The sequence below is a fragment of the Pinus tabuliformis genome, chromosome 4_2 (genome assembly GCF_031772625.1).
Source record: "Pinus tabuliformis cultivar Carrire ecotype Pingquan chromosome 4_2, CPIR1, whole genome shotgun sequence".
In the NCBI taxonomy this organism is placed as follows: domain Eukaryota; kingdom Viridiplantae; phylum Streptophyta; class Pinopsida; order Pinales; family Pinaceae; genus Pinus; species Pinus tabuliformis.
The window spans coordinates 72,111,618-72,134,916 of NC_142304.1; the positions used below are offsets into that span (position 1 = coordinate 72,111,618).

Here is a 23,299-nt window from a genome sequence, read left to right on the forward strand (position 1 = left end):
GGCCATACCGGGTGATCAGACGAGTTGGGGAGGTGGCCTATGAGCTGGAGCTGCCTCCGGGGAGCAGGATTCACAATGTATTTCATGTCTCATGCCTTAAAAGGGTGCTGGGGCAATAGGGTATAGTAGCAGCAGAGTTACCCCCACTAGATGATGTGGGCCACTTGGTTTTGGAGCCTAAGACCATCTTGGAGAGGAGGAAGAGGAAGCTAAGGAGCAGGACCATCAGGGAGTTCTTGGTACGCTGGAAGAACTTGCCGAATGAGGATGCCACCTGGGAGGGTGAGCATATTTTGGAGCACCCAGCTCTAAGGTTGCATGAGGGTAAGCAACATCTGGAAGGGGAGGACTGTCATGTCCCTTCTCAAACACATTTGTAACAGGGTGTCTCTACACATTTTTGCACAATTTTGGCTAAGGAAAAGAACCCAACATTTTGACTTAGGGACTTAGGAGAAATTTCGACTTAATTTGGTTGCTACTGGAAGTTGGTGGCCACCCACGTGGGAATTCAAACTGGGCCATTCGAACAACTTGGAAGGAATTCGAAGTGCTGAATGGAGGGTCCCGTATGAGGCAAGGAAGGCCCACGAAGATAAAAGGAGGAAGCTGTCATTTGCAGGATTGATTCACCTTGCAAATCGAATTTACTTGGTTGTTCGCTCTGCTGCTTAGCGGAGTCAACTGGTTGTTTAGCCACGAATCTCTCAAGCGGGAGATTCAACCTTACCTTCGTGGGACCTTGAGTGCCCGCCCTAGGAAGGTAGTTCTGTCAACATTTTTAGGAGATTCAAGAGTTTGTTACAAAAATACCATTCAGCCACACAGGAAATGCATATTCCTGGGCCACCAGGAGAATATGCAGGAGGAGTTTGAACCACAACAGATCAGTCATTTGCCGGGAGAGCCAAGGAATCAAAAGAGCAACATTAGGCCAACATTCCTTGAGAGTTTTGGAGCCAAAAGAGCTAGTAACGCAACAGTTCAAATTCCAGGCTTGGGAGACAGCGCAGAGGGCTAGTCCAACAATTTGAATCCAGGCCTGGGAGACAGTGCAGAGGGCCAGTCCAATTGTTTCGTGGGACTTAGGGGCAAGAGCTACAGCCCGGAAACTCATTCGGAAAGTCAGGGGATTTGTAGGAACAATCAACCCAACACTTTTGGAGATTTTCCAGGAGGTTTTGGAGTCAGAATCCAACAGGCTGAGTTTTGCAGTTGCAGTTGAAGTTGGGCTCCTTGGGGGTTGAATTTCAGTAGTTTGAACCAACTAAATTCCTTCGTGGGTTATTTTGGGTTTAGGCCAAGGAGTTAGGAGCCTAAATCTCATAATTTTCTGAGCACAGGAAGTGGTGTTTCTAGCCATTCGAAAGTTAGTAGAAGAGTAGTTTTCTGGGTAGCGCAATGCAAATTGGTGCAGCAGTTGTAGTATCCATTAGTTAAGCTATTGCTCACCCGGGTTTGGACATGCTTGTTGATTAAGACAAGCCCAAGTGCACCATTCTATTTACTATTGTATTTTTCTCTTCTAGAAGTAATAAAATGGCTTAACAGTTCATTATTTCCAGCTTTTCCATGGGTTCTTAGTATCTATTTCGTTTTTACATTTGCTAAACCGATTGTATGCTTGCATATCACTTGTATTCCTACTTAGGAAGATTACAGTGGAGGAGGCCTAGAAGACCTAAACTACAATAAAAATAATTTCTTCTTTGACAAATAAATCCCAAGAAGGAATCTTTACAATATGACATGGACAAGGACTCTTGACATAAACCCTAGAAGCCCGCAATGGAGGTTATGACCTAAAACCAATTGACCCAAGCATGAAACCCATGCTTTAATAAGTCAATTTATTTAATAATAAAATTTCTTTTTCTTTCTTTTGATAAATATAATAAATGACTCAAATACAATTATGAAGAACGACACTAGTTACATTCTTCAACCTTCCCTCTTAACTAGGGAGGTATTCATAATTACCTATATCTATAGAGGTACATGGAAGATCTCCAAAATGAACTACGAAGAGTTCAACACACTTAGTGCTACAGACTAGATTCCTGACCAGGGTAATCTATCCAGGTGGGACTAAGATGGACTAAAGCTTTCAGGCAGTCTAGGTACCATCAGACTTACTAACCATCAACCCATGGTCAGAGCTACAAGACCAATGCCACCCTCCCTCTTCGGGATCTAGACATCAAACACACATAGGCCGACGAAATGTCCTCCCAAGCATCTGCCATTAGATGCTTCATCTCTCCCTAATAAACTAGATATATCCATTTGTCCAAGCATGCTCCTAGAGTGTTCAACCTATTTATGGAGAGACAAGCACAAACCCTAATTAGTAATAAACTTTCAAATATACATACAAGTAAACACAAACCTTCGGGGTCTTCAATCAACTTGATGCAACATATATCAAGTTATTAATATGCAACTAGTCAAAAGCTTTTCTTCTTTTATTTCTTCAACAACACCAAGACATCCTCAATACATTGTAGTACTTTCATTCATTCTCCAATTTCTTCTTCATGGTATCCATCATGACTATCATAATATGCCCTCCCTCTTAATTTGGGGAGATCAACATCAAAGAACCTATCATGGCTTCATTCCTTTTTACAACATCAAGGTCATCTTGATCATCTTCATTCTTTATCATGTTTACCAATATTATCAAGTCAACTTTACTTACGAATATCTCCAACATCTTGAAGATTATGTACTTGCACAACTTAAACAAGTACAACCATTTACAAAACCATGAAGTTAACTATATCAAAATCATGTCAATTCAATATTGGAAGCATTAGACTTTAGACATCAAATACCTAGATTTAGTTAGGTTCATAATCAACAAGAGACACATACTTCTAAACTTCAACTTCTTGCTAGGGTTTTGTTGCAAACCCTAGGCTACAACATAAAGCAACTTAATCAAGAAATCAATCTCATTCTGTCTAAGGCCTCAATATTATTTTCAGAGATATATGGCAGATTCTACTATGATCCATTGCAAACCCTAGATTCCATCTTAGAGAAATTCTTAGATATTAGTAATTCAATTAAATAACAATTCTACTATACATTTTAGACTCTACTAGGGTTTGTTGCAAACCCTAGATTTAATCATCATATTGGAAACAATATCTTCATATCCCAGAATATCAAACTCTACTAGGGATTTGTTACAAACCCTAGAGTTCACAAACATGAGCATCAATAATTAGGTTAGCATACTCACATATTCATGTACTAACATTTCTCATCAATGTCTACTAGGTAAACCCAAGACACAAGCATCAGGGTTAAAAATAAAACAAATTTTCTCTCGGCTAGGATTTCGATCATACACCTAGAGATTCATTCCTAGGACCTCATTTTAGCTAGCACAAGGGTTTTGCTTATAAACTCTAATTTACCAAACCCTAAAGATCTAGGGTTTCAATACTTAGACATTAACTTCAAACCGTAAAAGGCTAGGGTTTCTATAGCAATACCAAAACATCGAAAGAATATGAATTCTAGACTTCATCAACAACCCTAAGTAGACTAGGGTTTCAATATTAGGATCGACATACCCTTAGGTTAGGGTTTTACAATGAACCTTTTTAGGGTTCCGCAAGAATGATAATAGAATGAGGGTAGATTCAATCTAATGGTTAACTACCCTAACAAGAATCTTTACGATTCAAAACACTAGACATAACGATGTCAGTAATGTAAAACAAATTTAAAAGGAAGAATGATCACACATTTTGTATGAAGAGAACTTTATAACAAAGCTTATAGTCTAAGACATACCTCGAGTTGTTCCTTAACAAACCTTGTAGGACATCAATTCTTGAGGGACTTCCTTTGCAATAGAACTACTTCCATGCTTCAAATTTGTCCTTTGAAGTCTCCTTCATAACCATTGTGTATTCTGTCATCTTTCCTACCATGGAAACCATATAAAGTTATTAGAATATAACGCAAGCAAATCTTGATGTGAGAAGGAAATCAAACATGAAGCTATGACGAACAAAGTACAAAATACTTATTTTTTGGTAAAATGGTGGAGGCTCCCTCTTAATCCAAACTTGAGGGAAACCTGCAACTTATGAAGATAAAAGGTGTTCTAACAAGACATGTTAGACCTACAATTTCTAGAGATCAAAACATAAAGGAAAACAATTCAAAACTTAAACATAAGGCTAAGTCGGATAAGATTCCCTTTTTCTTGTGATGAACAGAATAAGCATTTGAGATGTTCTCATCTTCATCCTCCTTGTTGTTTACTAACGATATTCTGGATTCTTCTTGACTGCATGCATTCCACATTTGTTCAAATGTTGGAGTATCCTTCCAACTGTTGATTCTGGATGCAAATGCACTCTAAGATTTTGGTAGACCTAGAAGAGCAGAAGTTACGAGCTCCTTTTCTGGTACAATTTCATCTATTGCTTGAAGTTCATCTTTGATTCTAGATATCCTTATAAAGAAGCATGCCACAATTTGGATTCCTCTTTTCGAGAGGTCCAAGTTTGATATAAAGATCATCTCATTCGGACAAGCAAAAGTGTGATTTTGAATTTATTCCCTCACATGTGCAAATTGTTCAGGCCGATATCAGCTTAATGTAGGCTTAAGAAGCCCAATGGATGTGTCCCTTCACCCACAACGAAGTGTATGAATAGAAAAGACCTCACACCTCATTTGGACATCATTCACTCATACATCCTTCTCTCTCTTGATCAGGTTGGTTCGTATAGCTTGGGCATATTCTCTCTCTTTGTCTCACACATGCGGCTAGGAGGTCAAAACTTCTGGGCTAAAACAAAACTGAATTTCAGATTGTTTGTCCAGCATTGACCAACATTGACTGAGGTTGTTTTGACCGAATTTGACTGCAATTTTGAGGGCAGAATTCCAGTTTCTCTAGGCCACATCATCTGGCATAGAAATCGAGGATTTTGGGGCTGTTTGACCTGCATTGACTGTAGTCTTGTTTGACCATAGAGCTGACTGCTGTTTTCCTGAGTTTGACTAGAGTTGATGGGACTATTTTGGGTTGACTTTGACCTTTGCTGAAGGGCGAATTGGACTGCCTTTGACCGAGCTTCAATGGAGGTGTTTTGCAGTTGTTTTGACCAACGTTGACTTTCTGGTTAGGGTTGAAGGTTGACTGCAGAAATTGACAGGGTTGATTTGACTTTGTATTGGGCTAGTCTATTTGACTTTTGTACTCTCTCTCTTTGTTGAACTATTGAATAATAATAGGGAGATTTGATCAAAGGGTTTTCCCCACATTGGGGTTTGTCCTGGCATCCGCCACATACGGTGTCCTCTTGTCGTGGCTTGTCTTCTGCATTTGTTTCTATGTTGTATCTACATTTATTGTCAATGTGATTAATAGTTAATGTGATTGCTATTGGAAATTATTGGAAATTGTTATTGGGCTACTAAAGGAACATTGAAGTAAATTGTGCTAAGCATAAAACATACCATTTTTATCTAAAATTAACTGTAGGCTTCTTGATATTTCCTAGAACAAGATCCAAAACTTTGTTTTTTTCGAGGATGAGATCTATCCTCTTTTTCCAGGCCCTGTAGTTGGAGGCTCCTTCTAGTTTGTTTTCTCCCTTCATTGAGTTAGACATAGTTTTTGTAGATAGTATATTCTTCTTATATAGTCCTTTTCCTTGATGACCTTCCTTCAATCTTCTTTTCTTCAATAGGTCTTCAGGCTGCCTTTTTCCTTATTCTTCACCTTAGCTCTGATACCATGTTGGAAAATCTGAAGGGCAAAAATATTTTCTCTTGTTGATAATTATGTGTGATTTCTTTGAGTTATTATTATCTTTTTTATGTCCTTTTATCTTAGTTCATCAAGCAATTACCAAAACCAAAACCAAAACATGAAGATCAAGGACACTAGATGTAGGCGCACAACTAGGGTAAAACCAATGTTTTAAAAACCGGAACCGATGAAAGTACCGGTCCACCTAATGAACTTGGTTACCCACTGGAACTGGTCAAACCGGGACTGGTTAGGTCTAAATGAACCGGTTTTAGAAAAATACATTATATAATTAATTTTTAATGAAACGAAACTATTTTAAAGATTTAAAACCCTGATTCTGAGCCAATAGAGACAAAATATGCAAAGTTTGCTCATTTATATACCATGTAAAGGTGAATATATCAAAATGGCACCGACTGCAATACATATCATCGACAAAATACATAAGCAATGAGGCTCTAAATGGCCTTTAGAGTGCAAAAAAAAGCCTACAAACTATGGGGCCAGTGGCCTACTACAAGACTCAAGTCTACATATATGATAATAGCGATTAACATTATCACTTGAAACTTCTCATGAGTCATCATTATCAAACTCAGTTGGTTGGGTCTCGACTCCCAAACTTTGCAGTCTCAAACTTCTCTATTGGTTCAGTGACTTGAGTCTCAAACTTCTGAAGTTATTCTGCCCTAATATGCCCTATTACTTCATTTGGTGCTCCGCATGGCTTTACACGGCCTCCTATCCCAGCCAAGTGTTGCTTGAACCTATTAATACCCCTTCCTTCAATGGATTTTTGGCAATATTTGCATGTCATTTTGCCATCAATCGCATCACAATGAGCCCATGTAGTATCTTTGGCTTTTGGAGGCATGATGACTACTACTTAGCTTAAACTCTCTGTTGTTCCACTACTCCAGCAAAAACTCAACACTCTCCAAGTTCCCAATCAAACTCACAAATACTCCAAATGAGACGTGTGAGACAAATGAGAGGGAGAAGGGCCTCTTAAAGGTTTGGAGAGGGTGTTTTTGGAAGGAAAGGATCCTTACATACCCCTCCAAAACACCCTAACCACCTTGGATAAATAGCTGCGTGGGTCCTTCACGGCCTTGGCAATTAACCAGTGTTCCACGGGGACTCGCCCCCCCTCCTAGGGGTCTAGTTTCCTCGCTCCCTCGCGCCCGGGGACTTGGGGACGAGTAGGGGACGTTTCCCCACGCTCCCAAAATGGAGGAAACTTAGGGGGACGTGCCAGGGAAATGTTTCCCTTCCCTGAGGGGACGTTTCCCCACGCTCCCAAAAAAATGGCCTTGCTTATAGTTTATGATTTAATAGACCTAAAGTGGTACAAAGCTACTCATGTTCTGTATGGGGATAACGTCTTGTGCTGTCTCATGGTTTCAACAAGCGTTATTTTAAAGGGTCAATATCATGGAAATTTGCTGGACCATATAGCACATACGTGAATTTTCCTTTTAAAACTTCTCCTTTTTTTCTTAAGTGATGGCTGGATTACAGTGGGGAGATAATTGGAGTGACAGGCAAAGAATATGAGACATTTAGTTTGTGTTTTTAATTTGCATGACATTTGACATACAAACTATGGAAGCAGCACCTATGTCATGTGGGAAATAATTGGGTGGACTATAGACTAACATGTGTTTACTGCAAGCATGACAAAATACTATGGGCAGCAAGAAATCTCAAGAATTGTCGTTATATATGAATTTATACAGTTACAAAATTTACACAGAGCACAGTTGCTCAGCTTGAATTCTCAGGTCTGAAAATTATTTTCACCCCTGAAATATACTGCTAGTTTGAAGTTTGAACTGCATGGCATTGCTCTAATAAGGTAGACAAATTATCCATGCCATTGTTGGTCACCCAAGTTGGTTCGCGGATGGTCATCCTGCAGTCAATGTCATTTGATAGTAAACTGTCAGAAACTCTTTCATGTGATCTTCTCATCTCTCCTGGAACTAAAACTCTTCTTTCAACATATGGTGTACTGTCTATATTATATATAATATAACAAACTTTCTAGTTGTTGGATCCAATACAGCTGGACAACCCATTGTAGTTGCCCCTTCTACTGCCAATGCAGTGTTCCTGATCTGTTCATTTACCTTTTCACAGAATTCAGTGGCTACCTTATCAAGCTGAAGCTCTCCCTCTGTCTGACCAAAATCTAAATTAGAATTTGACCAAGCTGAATTAGAATTTTAAATTTATTATTTTATATGATATTATAAATTTGGATAATGTCAAATGATATTCATATCAATGATCATGCTTTGCAGCTTTTCAATTCAAACCAAATTGTCATAGTGGATTCAATTAATAAATTATATTTTATATTTATAAATTTTTAAGACCTGACGCTCCCCCACGTTTCCTAAAAAATGGTAGGGAGCTTTTGCATAGGCCGCTCCCGCGCCCCCTCGCTCCCTCGCCCCCTCGTCCCGGAACCTTGGTGAAACATTGCAATTAACCAACCGGTTTAGGACGAAACTGGCCTGTTAGGGCTCAAAATTGGCGAAATGGGGTGGATGACCGGGTTTTTTAGCCAGTTTGGACCGGTGGCCTTGCTGACTGGCCGGTTTGACTGGTTACCGGTACCGACTGGCTGGTTCCGTCCTAAACCGGTCGGTTAGGGCTCAAAATTGGCAAAATGGGGTGGCTGACCGGGTTTTTTAGCTGGTTTGGACTGGTCGGCCGGTTTGACCAGTTATCGGTTTCAACTGGCCGGCCAGTTTGACCGGTTACCGGTTTCGACTGGCTGGCCGGTTTGATCGGTTACCAGTTCCGACTGGCTGACCGGTTTTAAAAACATTGGGTAAAACCCCTAAATAGGGGAAAACCTAGCCAAGAACTCTTCCTTCAGTAACTCAAATGAGATAGACCAAGACCTTAGATCAAAAGACCCTCCTCCTCCACCAAGTAAGCTCTTCCTTTTGATAGATGATTTATTCCAAAGTTACCAAGTGCCAACTTCTCAAAGGCAGCTTTAACCTAGAATTTCGAACCCCAACTTCAGAACTTTGACCCAACTTTTGGACTACATTTTCGATCTAGCAACTTCAATAGCTCCAGTCTAGCAACTTCACAACTTCGACCTTGATAACTTAGACCTTGATGCAGCTTCACAACTTCGACCTTGATGCAGCTTCATAACTTCAAAGCTTCGATGCAGCTTCACAACTTCAATGCAGTTTCGTAACTTCGATGCAGCTTCAGAATTTCGTTGCACATGAGAGAGAGAGAGAGACCCAAAAACTTCGATTCCAGCTTCCTTCTTGAACTTTACACTTTTTTTGCTCCCAACTATTGCAATTCGAACTTGTGTGAGATGAGTGACAAATGAGGTCGAGTTGCTCCAATATATAGGCTTCTTGTGAGGTCGAATTCCCTTGTTGAGGCCAACTTGTCCTTCCTTGAGGCCGACTTGGTGGAGGAGGCCTAGAAGACCTAAAATACAATAAAATAAATTTCTTCTTTGACAAATAAATCCCAAGAAGGATTCTTTACAATATGACATGGACAAGGACACTTGACATAAACCCTAGAAGCCTGCAATGGAGGCTATGACCTAAAAACAATTGACCCAAGCATGAAACCCATGCTTTAATAAGTCAATTTATTTAATAATAAAATTTCTTTTTCTTTCTTTTGATAAATATAATACATCATGACTCAAATATAATTATGAAGACCGACACTAGTTACATTCTTCAGCAAAAATCCCCTCTTCAGCAAAAATCCCCTCCAAGACCAAGTCAATCCTTCCTCCTTGACGAGCTTTCCTTGACCCGAACTATTTCTGCAACTTCAATGTCCCACTGCTTCTGCGATTTCAACCCCTAATAGATTCTTCAACAACTTTGACCCCCACCAATTTCTTCTGCAAAAACCCTAGATTGCATGTGTGAGATGAATTAGATTCCTTTCCTTCTTTGCTTGGATAGCCTTCTTCTTCTTGAGTACCCGACCAACAATCTTAGTATTTTCACACCAAATTTCGGTTTCCTAAGGTAGCTGCAATTTCAGTCTTTCTGCTGCAAGTCTATCCCAAGTCTCTCACGTGTAAAGAATCTTAGCCCAAAATCTATCCCAAAACCTTCGCTTTCTTCTTCTCCGTCTTTGGTAGATATTCAACTTCCTTTTTCGTCCTCCTCTTCTTAGATCAAACTTCTTGAGAGTTGATTGGATGATCTTCAAATGAGGTCGAAGTCTTCTTATATATAGGCTTCTTTCTCGGTCGAATTGCTTCCTTTAGGCCGACTTGTTGACTCAAGAAGGCCGAGTTGTTCTTTTGATGCTGACATGGTCTTGGAGGGTCTATTTGACATTTTTGACTTTACATAAATTTTCTTTACAAGAGGTAACATGCCCAAATGGGTATTTCATATATGACAATGACTCAATTGACTTGTAGAATAAATGACAAGCCCTAGAAGCACTCAATGGGTGTTTGACCTAATTTTTTTTTCCCTTGAGCATGAAACCCATTCCTCAAGAATAATAATAATTTTATTTTTCTCTTTATAACACTTAGATAAAATCATGATTACATATGTCATCATGAGGACTGAACCTAGTTACATGTTTCAACAATTTATTTTTGTTTAATAGTTCATTTCTTCCCTTAAATTTTTTAAGGATTTATCTCCAGCTTTATTACAAGAGGCATGGCCAAGATTGAGGGCCTGGCTTTACAACATTTGCCTGTTTTATAGTTATTCATGTGGATATTGTTTTATAACTCCGAGTGTATGTGCAGACTGCTCCACTGGGTATTTTTGACAGTCATATTGATTATTGCCATCTTTTTTCGAGTTTGTTTTGTGTTCTTGTTCTATATATTTATCTAAAGAATATTTAACCTCAGTATGCTTACATTTGCAATTTAGTGTGGGGCATGGTTTACTGAATCTTTTTTGTGCAATATGGAAACAACTTTTCAGTGATTTTTAATAGGTGAAGATAGTCTGGACTCTATATGTATGGTACTTGAGATTGATTTTCCTTTTGTCTTTTGGACTAGGCTTGATCATTTTCATTGTGTTTCCAATTTATTTGGCTTTTTATACAGGTTCATTAAATTGTTTTCATGTTTTAACATCGCCATGTTGAATGTTATGAATTAGCAAGAAGCGACACCAACTATTACTGTGCTGCCAATTTTTTCAATGGAGAATATTCAATACAGTATGTCTATTATTGGGATGGTGCCAAATTTGTTAGATAACTCACAATTTTAGGCTCCACAATTATGCCGGTCTCTAGGATTTAGAAAGGCTGTTTTTGTGTCTTACATTAACTGTAGGCTTCCATTCTGGGAGTGGGCAACCATTTGATTTTTATTGGTATCTGTCTTTTCATTAGGTCCTTAAAACATACTCAATAACCAAGTTAGATCTGCTGTCTTGTGGTTGGCGTAGGCATATTATGCATAATCTTGCGCTGATGTGCTGCCTTCTGGCTTTTCCTTTGCCTTTTTGTCATCCCCGTCCAAAGTAAAGGTCACAATAGAATATAGAAGTCCATGGAACTAGCTTTTGTAATTGAACTTGCTTCTTTTGTTTCCTTGTGTGGATGGTAAATTCTGTTTAAGATGAAAATATATTTTTGAGAAAGTTGACATAGTTTCGTCATTTATTGATGTGCTTCCTTATTTGTTTTACAGATGTACAATATAATAGATTTGGGTTTGTTTTCCAATTCTTTGATGTGGTTGCATCTTTCTGACAAAAAATGTTTGCAGCTCTATTGACAATACAAATCTTCAATGTGAGCATGGAAAAGTGCCTCCTACGAGGTTATCTTTGATGAAAAGGATATCTGCTAGTGCTTGGGTTAGACTGTTTTCTAAGGTATGTTGTTTATACATTTCAGTTACCTGATTGTGTCTACTTTTGACTTTACTGGCAAGTAATCATAACCATGAAGTTGGAGCAATCGTGCAGCTACGTTTACAACTTTTAAGGTGTTGGATTTGGATTTGCAGAATAAAAGTTATGCATGATGGAAGATTACCTATTGTTTTTAACTCTTATTTTGGACTGCTTTAGAGGCAAAACCTCTACCTCGTGCTTCAACTAGATGAAGATTCCAGTCACATTGATATTGGATCTACTTATAGAAATTATAGTTGCAGGAAGTGTTGGTACTTCTTAATTGAATGGAAGGGGAACAACAATGGTCTGATACAAATGGGAACGCTTCAACATGATCTACAGTCAAATTATACTGAATATACCAAATATAAAGAATTATAGTGGAGGGCCATTGCTCCAAAATATTATCGGGGTTGCATGAAAAGCTGAACTGTATTGATGAGTATAATTTTCTGTATATACGCTAATTTGTCCAACAATACTAATCTAAGCCCTAACTATCATCGACCTACTAATTGAAAATTTACTTATACATGGTAGTCCATATGTTGGGTTAGAGGGATATGTCACTTTATTGCTTTGTGGGTCGGGAGTTAAGTCACTAGGTCATCATTATGCAAACACCATTAGGATATCCTCATTAAGAAGTCCTAATTAGTTGGGTTAGTAGTTGTGTTTCCCAATCTTTGTGCACGTAGGACCTCTTTGCTTATAAAGATGGCCCCTTGAGAATAGAGTTATCATGACTAGTGAAGATGTCATTGTGTTTGTACTTATATCTGCATCTGAGTTGATGATGTGCAAATATAGACAAGGACTCTTGAGTTGACTAAGAGAACAATACCATTCTCTGCGTTCTCAAAAGTGAATGTTCTTTTGTTGTCCTTCCTAGTTACAAACCCCCACTCGAATAATTTTCTCATGACTAGTGATGACAATGCTGTTGTGTTTGTACTATCATCCATGTTTTAGTTGATATGTAAATATGTACAAGGACTATTGAGTTGATTAACAATGACGTTCTTTGTGTCTCTTTTGCAAGAATTACCCACCTAGGAGTGCTCCAGTACCTAAAAAGCTTGGAAACATTGAAACATATACAAAATGGTTTGAAATGTTCTTAGCCATACTGTATAAAGTTTAGCAATTTGGAAGCATTGTACAATGTGTAGGTGGTTGTTTTCAGGTAGTTATGGTGAGTTTGTATGAAGTTTTGGTGGATATTTTTGGAAGGTTGCCGGCCCACTCAAGTTCCTAGAAGGGGCTTGGGATCCAAAGGGAGCCTAAAAACACTTAATTAATCATTAATGAAGATATTTGATTGGTTTCTAAACAAAAATGCTTGAAATCTCTAGAAACATCAGCAACCTCTCTTTTATTGAAAATAAAGCACTCCATTTGACTCATTCCTCAGAGTTTCTTCAACAAGAAAAGTTTCTTACATTGGCTCCAAGAATTTTACTTGTGTTTTGGAGTCTTGGGAACAACCTTTGGTGTATATCTAGCAAGAGGATAGTTGTGGGTCGCCTTATCATTGGTGAGCAAATTTCTTTACTGTATTTGCAGCATTCATGGCTTCTCATAGTGCTATTTCCCATGTCCCTTGACATGCTCATCCAAACAAGCAACTTGAATACTATGTTGTTGGGAAGTTACCAAGCTCAAACATAGGGGGTTGTGGGTGTTCATGTGAATGGAGGTGTAATTTATGTAGTAATGGAAATATCTACCAGGGCTCTTACATAAGAGTGAAGGCTCATATTTTGCATGAAGGGGTAGCGGGTGTTGATGTTTGTGCACATGCTAGAAGTGATGAGGTAAAATCAAATTTGAGAAAGAGAATCTGGAGGTTGAAAAGTTGAAAGAGGAAAGAAGCAATATTGGTTGCTTGCAGCAAGGGGGTGCCCCCCCTCAAAATTTCTTTACTGTATTTGCAGCATTCATGGCTTCTCATAGTGCTATTTCTCATGTCCCTTGACATGCTCATCCAAACAAGCAACATGAATACTATGTTGTTGGGAAGTTACCAAGCTCAAACATAGGGGGTTGTGGGTGTTCATGTGAATGGAGGTGTAATTTATGTAGTAATGGAAATATCTACCAGGGCTCTTACATAAGAGTGAAGGCTCATATTTTGCATGAAGGGGTAGCGGGTGTTGATGTTTGTGCACATGCTAGAAGTGATGAGATAAAATCAAATTTGAGAAAGAGCATCTGGAGGTTGAAAAGTTGAAAGAGCAAAGAAGCAATATTGGTTGCTTGCAGCAAGGGAGTGCACCCCCCCCCGCTCGCACTTGCTCTCGAAGCACACTTTGAACGAAAGCGCTCATGGAGCGACTCAAGGAGTGCACTCCCAAATTGCTCTTGAAAAAAAATGCGCTCCCTAGTTTTTCTGGGAGCGATTTGGGAGTGATTGCTCCCGTAAAACTTCTTGTCGCTCTTGGAGTGATTTTAATGACGCGGAACTATACAAGAGTGATCGCTCCCGCTCAAAAAGAAATTGCTCTTTCCCTTTGACGCTTGTGTGCAACCAAGAAAGGGGGATTTTTTTTTGAGGGAAATGGGAGGGGCCAAAAAAATTAAAAGGCCGCCTCCCCTCCCAAATAACATCATTTTATGAGTGTGAGAGAGATTGAAAGGGTTCAAGCCTTGAGGAGCTTGTGGGAGATTGAAGGAGATTGTGGGAGCTTGCAAGGGAGATTGAAGGTTGCCATTTGTGAGAACTTTGGAGATAGAACGCTGCCACCACCATTTGAGAGCCAAAGAGGTAGGGTCTAATCCCATTCTTTTTTATCCATGTAACATTTCTGTTTTTTATATGTTGAATGAATCTAAAGTTTAGATGTTCTCTTCTCCTACTCTTTCCCATTCCTCATATTATTGCAGGCAAGAATCTCAAGCTTCAAAAAACATGATAGATATATGGCTTAGCCTTATCTTGTCGGTTCCTTTTTTTGCTATGATGATGGTGTTGGGAAACAAAAGAAGTGATGAAGATGATGAAGACGTGGGTAGTGGTGGATTAGGATATCTTGGAGGAGAGGAGGATACTGGGAGTGAAGATGATGGAAAGAAAGCCAAGGTAGACCAAACACCCTTGTGGAAATACATTACAAGGCTTGGATGAGGGAATGGCGGTGGAACCACTAAATTTGTATGCCCCCGATGCAAATCTACTTACATAGGTTCATATACCTGTGCAAAAAGCATCTATGTGGGAAAAGGCCATGGGATGGAAATAAGAAAATAGGAATCAACACCTTTGCAAATGTGCCAACACAACAGAGAGCCAAATATATAGGGGAAGAGGAGGAAACACAATGCAAATCAAAAAGATCAAAGGGTGAACATGACACCATTAACACACATAGTGCAATAACTCCATTAACATCCCACCCATGTTAGTGGATTCGCAGCCACAGGCACAAACATCCCTCTACGATGTAGAACATTATTAGAACTCCTCGATTGAGGCTGTAGGGATGATGTGGATGCAAATTTTTTTTGGTTTCTCTTTGCATGTGGCATACCATTCAATGTTCTTTGCTCACCTTATTGGCATGAAATGGTTGCCACCATCAATGATGCCCCTAAAGGATACAAGAGCCCTGGGTATGACAAAGCTAGAATTGTGGGACTTGATCGGGAAAAAGCCAAAATAAAAAATGCTTTGGGTAAATTCACAAATGCTTGGAATGAATATGGGGTATCCATTGTATTTGATGGTTGGACAAATGTAAAAGGCAAGACATTGATAATTGTTCTTTGTGTGTCTGCTATTGGTGCAATCTTCCTTTTATCTCATGACTACTTAGATAAGTTCAAGACTAACATCAACATTGCAGAACCACTAATTCAAACAGTTGAAAGGATTGGGCCATACAATGTCATCCAAGTCATTACTGATAATGCTTCTAATTGTAAGGCAGTGGGAGCAATCATTGAGGATAGATACACCAACATATTTATAAAGAAAACACGAGCATAGAGAAAGCCAAGAGATAACTCGAAAGAGTTATTTGTATTCGGTGTACTTAATAAGAGAGGAAACACTTTCTTATATAGGTTACATTAACATTGAGTCAATCCACTTAATGAATGTGGGATTGATCAATAAGACATAAAGCAAACATATAACATAAAGTTAAATGCCTAAGTCTAATTTGTTATTGACCATTATTACATAATTTAATACCCTCCCTTAATGGTCAATTTACTAACTACACCAAGCTTATCCCAAACTTTACATATTTTCAGGACCCAAAGGCTTGGTAAGAATGTTTGCAGTTTGATCTTCTGTGGGACAGTACTGCAACTGAATTGATCCATCTTCTACAAGTTGTCTGATGAAATGGCAGTGTATATCAATATGTTTTGATCACTCGTGGAAGACTGGATTTTTGGCAAGTTTCATCACCCCTTCATTGTCGCAGAAGAGGGTGTGGGCTCGGTTTGTTGCATATGCATATCTGAAAGCATCCTCCTAAGCCAAACTACCTCACATGCTCCTTTCATTGCTCCTCAATATTTTGCTTCTGTTGAGGAAAGGGCTACTGCATGCTGTTTCTTGCTGGTCCATCTGACTGCACCTATGCTAAGGTCGAAGACATCCAAAAGTGGATTTTCTCTCATCAACATAACTTGCCCAATCTGAATTTGTATATCCACTCAACCTAGATCCTTTGCTTCTATTATACAACATGCCAAAGTCAAGTGTCGCTTTCACATATCTCATAACTCGTTTTGCTGCGGTCCAGTGTTCTACTTTTGGCACTGTCATGAACCTGGAAATGTAGCTCACAACAAAACATAAGTCAGGTCTAGTGGCTGTAAGATATATCAAGCTCCCCACTAGTTGCCTGTATATGGACTCATTAACTTCCTTAGAGTCCGTCTAGGCTAAAAGTTTCAACCCTTTCTCCATAGGTGTAGATGAGATTTTGCAATCTGTCATTTTGAATCTATCCAACAAACCTCTAGCATATTTTGATTGTGATATGAAGATGCTGCTACCTATTTGCCAGACTTCTACACCTAAACAGTAGTGCAGGAGGCCTAGATCAGTCATGTCAAAAGCTTTTCTTATATTATTTTTTATCTGTTCTATAGCCTTTTCTTCACTACCTGTGACAATGATATCATCTACATATATAACCAGAAGGATGATATCATTACCAAATCTTTTGACATACATGCTGGAATTTGAAGGACACCGCTGGAAACCCTGTTCATCCAAATATCTGTATCTGTCAATCTTAATGTACCATGATCGAGGTGCCTGCTTCAAGCCATATAGAGCCTTCTTCAGTCGACAGACCAAACGCTCCTTTCTTGAAACCTGAAACCCCTGTGGTTGTTGCATGTAGACTTCTTCTTGCAAATCTCTGTTGAGGAAGGCACTTTTCACATCCATTTGATGGATTTTCCAGCCAAACTGTGCTGCCATGGGTAGAACAAGACGAATGGTGCTCATCTTTGCTGTGGGAGCAAAGGTTTCCTCATAGTCGATGCCTTCTCGCTGAGAGAATCCTTTTGCAACCAATCGTGCTTTGTGTTTGTCAAGTGTACCATCTGCTTTGTACTTGACCTTGTAGACCCATTTGTAGCCTATGGGTTTCTTCCCTGGTGGAAGAGATGTGAGATCCCAAGTCTGATTTTTCATCAAACTCTCATGTTCAGATGCCATGGCTTTCTCCCATTCAGGTCTTCCTTTTGCCTCCTCAAAGTGTTGTGGCTCATAGATTTCCTGTAGGTTAGCCATAAGAGCAAAGTTAACCATAGATGGTTGTTGAATGCTCTTTCCTCTGGATGATCGTCCCTCGATCATTTCTCCTATCTGAACATCACCAATGGTGTTGTGCCACCATTTTGGTCTTGTCTTGGGATCTACCCCACCCAAATCAGTATTGCCACCATGACTTGGGCTTCCTGTAGGAATATCATCTGACTGTCGAATCAGACTGTCAGGAGTAGAAATCACCGAACTATGAGTCTCATCTTCCCCCCCTTTAGGTGGCGTTGCCTGAAGCCTGATACTTAAATCGGTTGGTACTTCTGGGTGTTTGGTAATTCGAGACTCAAAAGAAGATTGGAAAGGTCCAATATCTTCATCAACAACAATATCTCTGCTGAGGATCACCTGATGAGTGGCTGGATCAATCAACCTGTAAGCCTTCTTGCTCTTTGGATCTAACTTGGTTCTTTTCTGAGCTGGAATCCAAGTATACACAGTAGATCCAAAGACTTTCAGATGAATCACTTTAGGCTTTCTACCAGACCATGCTTCCTTCGGTGTCTTCTTCTTTATCGACATTGTTGGAGATCTATTCAGCAGGTACACTGCTGTGAATACTGCTTCAACCCAAAAACTGTGTGGAACATACCTATTCTGCAACATACATCTGGCCATCTCTGTGATGGTGCGGTTTCTTCTTTCAACTACTGCATTCTGTTGTGGAGTGTAAGGTGTGGTGTATTGTCTTTTTATGCCATGCTTAGTACAAAAGTTTTGGAATTCTTTGGAACAAAATTCTTCACCATTATCAGACCTAAGAGTGGTTATGTGACAACCTGACTCTTTTTCTACTAATGCTATGAACTTTTGAAATTCATTAAACACTTCAGATTTTAATTTGAGAAAATACACCCACATTTTTCTACTAAAATCATCAACAAACAGTAGAAAATACCTGGCACCGGTGATTGATGCCATGTTCATTGGTCCACAAATGTCCGCATGAACCAGCTGAAGGACCCTTTGTGCTCTCCAAGCCTGTCCTTCATCAAATGGTGATCGATGTTGCTTGCCAACTTGGCAAGCTTCGCAAACTCCCTGGATCTTCAGTGATATATCCGGAAGTCCATCGACTAGTTTCTCTCGAGCCAACTGAGAGAGATAAGTCATATTGAGGTGCCCATACCTCAGATGCCATAGTGTACCAATATCTGATGCAGATTTGGCTGCCAATGCATGTTCTTTTACCTGACCAATGTCTACCAACCTGAACAAACCATGATCTTCTACACCAAGAGCAACAGTCTTCTTGGTGTTCCTATCAACTATATAGCATTTATGATTGCTAAAGTTGATATCTATATTTGGACAATGTCGCATAATCTGACAAACTGATAGCAGATTGAGTTCCATACCTGACACATAGTAGACATTGAGAAAGAGTAATGCTTTTTATCCAAAGGAAAGCTGAATATGTCCTTTACCAACAACCTTATACTCGGCCCCACCACCAAAGATTACTGAATCCTTGGATGAACATGCCCCGAACTCTATGTACCACTCTTGTCTGTTGGTGAAATGTCAGGATGCTCTAGAATCAATATACCAGGCAGTTGATTTGGACTAGTATCTGTGTTGCACGGGTACCCGCACCCGGGGGTGGGGTTCTCGAACCCGTCCCGGGTTCTCGCACCCAAGTACCAGATTCGGGTACGGGTTCTTCCCAGACGAACCCAGAAGAACCGGGTTCTTCAAAAAAAAATTGGGTTCTTTTCCTTTAACGGGTTCTTGGGTTTTTGGGTTCTTCGGGTGCTTGGGTTCTTGGGTTCTTCGGGTTCTTCGGGTTGGGTTCTTTGGGTTCTTCGGGTTCTTTGGGTTCTTCATAAAAAAAACTATATTAAAAATTTAATTTTCAAATAATTTTTTTTTATTGAAATTTAAAAAATAACTTATAACAAAGGTAAAACTTATAACAAAACATAAAAAACTCTAAATCAATTCTTATAAATCAATTTGGAATGAAACATTCTTCCACGGTTCTTACCATCAAAACCTGTGTTGCACGGGTACCCACACCCTGTTTTTTAAGTTTTTTAAAAGTCTTGTTTTTTAAGAATTCTTGTAAATCAATTTGGAATGAAACATTCATTCCTGAGCCAAATAACCATCAAATTATAAACTGTAAATGCACACATACAGGTTCAGACATTTTCAATCAAATAGAAAGTAGGATTGAGACCAACCATAAGCTGTAATCAGCTGATGCTGTTAAATGGCGAAAGGCTATTTTGGACAATGGCTAATTTAAGTATCAAAATCTGCCAATTTCTCACAGCATTCTAATAACATCATGTTAAGATTAAAACTAGGAAAATATGCCTAAATCATATATGGTATCTACAGACTTGTACACCAAGTAATCTCTAAAAGCTGCGAAGATGTTTTATGTTCAGATAATTAATATTCAGGCAGAGCTTCGCACTCAAAGACAAACTATCCCTCAAGCCATCAGATGGCTGTTGTGCATTTTATTGGGAAACAAAGACTGATAAGCGTGTTTTGTGGAAGGGTAAGGCTGCCACTGTTTTTGGGATTGCTTTACTACAGAGCACACCATGCATGGGGCAGATGGATGATTAGACATCAAGAAAATTCTAGACCACTATCAGGTTGAGAAGAATCTCCTATGAAAAAATTGTGTTTTTATATGGGAGAGACTAAACATTCAAAGCAAAGTTACAAGCTCAAGCTCCAGCCAAAATGAGCAATTTCAATAAGGAGAGAAGCTGTCTTGAACTTAGAGCAGGAGGCAGAAATGCTAACACTCCTTGGCTGTGTAGGAGGAAGGGTCTGTACGACCACAGACTGATTCATTGATAGGCATCCTTGCAAATGAACCTAAGCTGCATAGTTATGTTAAAGCCTGTGTGTGACAAAATCTGTCCCAAGTTTCACCAAAATAGCTGAGTCTAGCATTTATCCTAGTATGTATTTTGAATTTTCAGTTTTAGTAGTAGCCTTGAGCTCTCTCACATAGCTGTCACAGTGTCATGGTTACACGGAAAAGATTCAAAAGAACAGTTTTTTGGTGATAAATTTTGAAATTTCAATGTCAATGTTGAATGTTCAATGATGTGCATGTTTAAATGATTATCATTAAAGTTTTCTTGTTTAAAGTTGAAAAAATATACAAATTGAAATTTCATATATATTATTAATTATAAATTTATAATTTATAAAATATAATTATTAAAATTTAATATTATTATATTACCCGATGAACCCACGCACCCTGTTTCCAAAAATGCCGTCCCCGTCCCCATTCCCGTCCCTGTCCCCGCACCCACGTTTCCTGGCAACATAGACTAGTATGCTTGGGTTGTGGCTATGAAGGCATAAAAGGCTGATTCCTTCTCCTCGATGTGCTCTGCAACATGAGCCTTTGGCTGAGGCCCTCCCTGGTTGGATTTCTGGTCAGCCAACCTTTTCCTACAGTATTTCTTCACATGGCTTGTCTTGCCACAATAATGACAAGTGATGGTCTTCTGTCCCTGGGACCATCCCCCTCGCTTTGTTGGCCTTTCTTCTTGGTACTGTTTCCTTTGCTTTTGTAATTAGCTGCAAAGCCCTGCTCATGACCCTCTGTCTTAGTGCTGCTGCCAATCTGTTTCTTCCATCTGTCCTGTTGTAAGAGTTTAGTACAAATCTCTTCGAACTTCAGGTCAACATTCGTAGTAGTAATGTTGAGGGTTTCAATGAAATGCTCATAGGCTCGTGGTAAGCTTTTTAGCGTGATAACCACCAGGTCCTCTTCCTCCATCTTCCGACCAATGGCTAGCAACTGATCTCGGTTGTCCTTTATCTTGAGCAAGTGATCCTGCAATGCAACACCTTCACTCATCGTGATCGAGAACAAAATGTTCCTCAGAAAGAATGCTTGCCCTTTGTCAGATGTCTCATGAAGATATTTCGAATGCGTCCAAACTGCAGTTGAAATTTTCCCTGTTTGAACTTCAGGAAGCATCTCATCAGTAATTGACAATTTGTTAAGCATCATGGCCTCTTTGTCATAGCCATCAAACTTGTCTTAATCTTTACCCGCAACGGTGGGTTGGGTAGTTTTTCCTAGAGCCACCTCATCCAAGCAACGATACTCAAACATTGCGAGCATCCGTTGTTTCCGTGTGTTGTAGTTCTTGCCAGAGAACCTCTGGCTGTTTTCCAACATGATATTGTTCAATGAAGCCATCTCTGCAAGTCAAAATTGGGAAATCTCCCACCAAACTGATCAAAAGCACCCCAAAAACGTTGAAAAATAATAGATTAGCCACTAAAAACACCAGATCTGCAAATCTGGTCCACAAATCAGTTACAAGCAGATCTAGTCAGCTATAAAACAATCTGATTTGTCACAATTTGGGAGAAATTGCAGAAATTACAGCAAGCAGTTTAAAAAATTACAGACCGTACGACTGCTTGGTGGCTGTTTGATGGCTGTACAACAACTGTTTGATGGCTGGTTTTGGCGGCTGGAAAATGGCATAAAAGATAATAGCACAAGAATTGACTGCTGTTCCATACAATTCTGTACTACTGGTTTTAAAACCTAAAAATCTCTCGATTGACCTGAAAAGCTTTTGGTACTCCACTGTGCTACGATGGCGATCCGTCGATCCTTCATTGCTGGTAGTATATCCTCGAATCTTCACGCTCTCACAATTCCGTGGCTCGATAACCTCTCTCTGATACATTATAAGAAAACACGAGCATAGAGAAAGCCAAGAAATAACTCGAAAGAGTTCTTTGTATTCAGTGTACTTAATAAGAGAGCAAACACTTTCTTATATAGGTTACTTTAACATTGAGTCAATCCACTTTATGAATGTGGGATTGATCAATAAGACATAAAGCAAAATTATAACATAAAGTTAAATGCCTAAGTCTAATTTATTATTGACCATTATTACATAATTTAATAATATTTTGGTCTGGGTGTTTGGTTCACACAATGAACCTTTTGATGCATGACATTATTGAGATAAAGGAACCTGAAGACAAATGAATTGGTTCATTGTTCAAGAAAGGCAAGTACATGATAAGATTTATTACCAATCACAGCAATGCCCATGGCCCTTTTAGTAGTCACTCAAGGTTGGAGCTGTTAAAGATTGCAAAGACTAGATTTGCTAGTTATTACCTCACCTTCAGATGCCTTTTGAAGGTAAGAGAGGCATTGACTAGCATGGTATCAAGTGAATCATGGCAAGCATTAAATGACAGAGCTTCAACCGCATGTGACAGGGAATATTTTCAAGAGGTGGAGGACAATGTTCTTGATGGTCAATTTTGGGCAAGTGTGAAGTATGTTTTGCAGTTCACTGTGAAAATTTGCTGCAATAATTGATTTATTTCTCCTACTTATTTATGATAAGTTATTTACAAATACTTTAGTAAATACCAAAATAAATTCAGTTGCAGACTTCACAAACTAGAACTGAAAATTAAATGGCAAGAGAAACATCAGCATGTGAACAATCACATTGATAAACTTGTTTTTTGGACAATCGTTCTCGAAAAAACCTAATATGGGAAAATCAGTGCAACAGATCTAAGGATTCTTATTATTGGCGGTAAATATCTGAATACAATCTTCCGACAGTTCCGACAGTTCCGACAATTCTTTGCAGTTCCGGTAGTTCCAAATTCTGCGTGACAGGGAGCTTTTATGCTCTGTGTTGGCTCTTCTGGATTTGCGTTTAGGACTACGTGGGCCTAGACTGGCCCGCGTCAGCGCTCCCAGCTACTGCGCTGCCTCTCTGCCATCTCTCTCCGCTTCTTTGTTTTGTATTTTCTAGAAGGTCCTTCTCCCGG

General features: G+C 39.2%; 1 protein-coding gene across 5 annotated transcripts in view; it reads left to right on the forward strand.

Moving 5' to 3' along the window:
• UBP26 (ubiquitin-specific protease 26) overlaps nt 1-23,299 on the forward strand; it is a 231,549-nt gene that overhangs the window by 88,795 nt on the left and 119,455 nt on the right. For all 5 annotated transcript variants that reach the window (XM_089428211.1, XM_089428214.1, XM_089428213.1 and 2 more), the window contains one exon: nt 11,562-11,670. In XM_089428211.1, the coding sequence (XP_089284337.1) occupies nt 11,562-11,670 (109 nt within the window). The remainder of the gene's footprint in view (nt 1-11,561; nt 11,671-23,299) is intronic.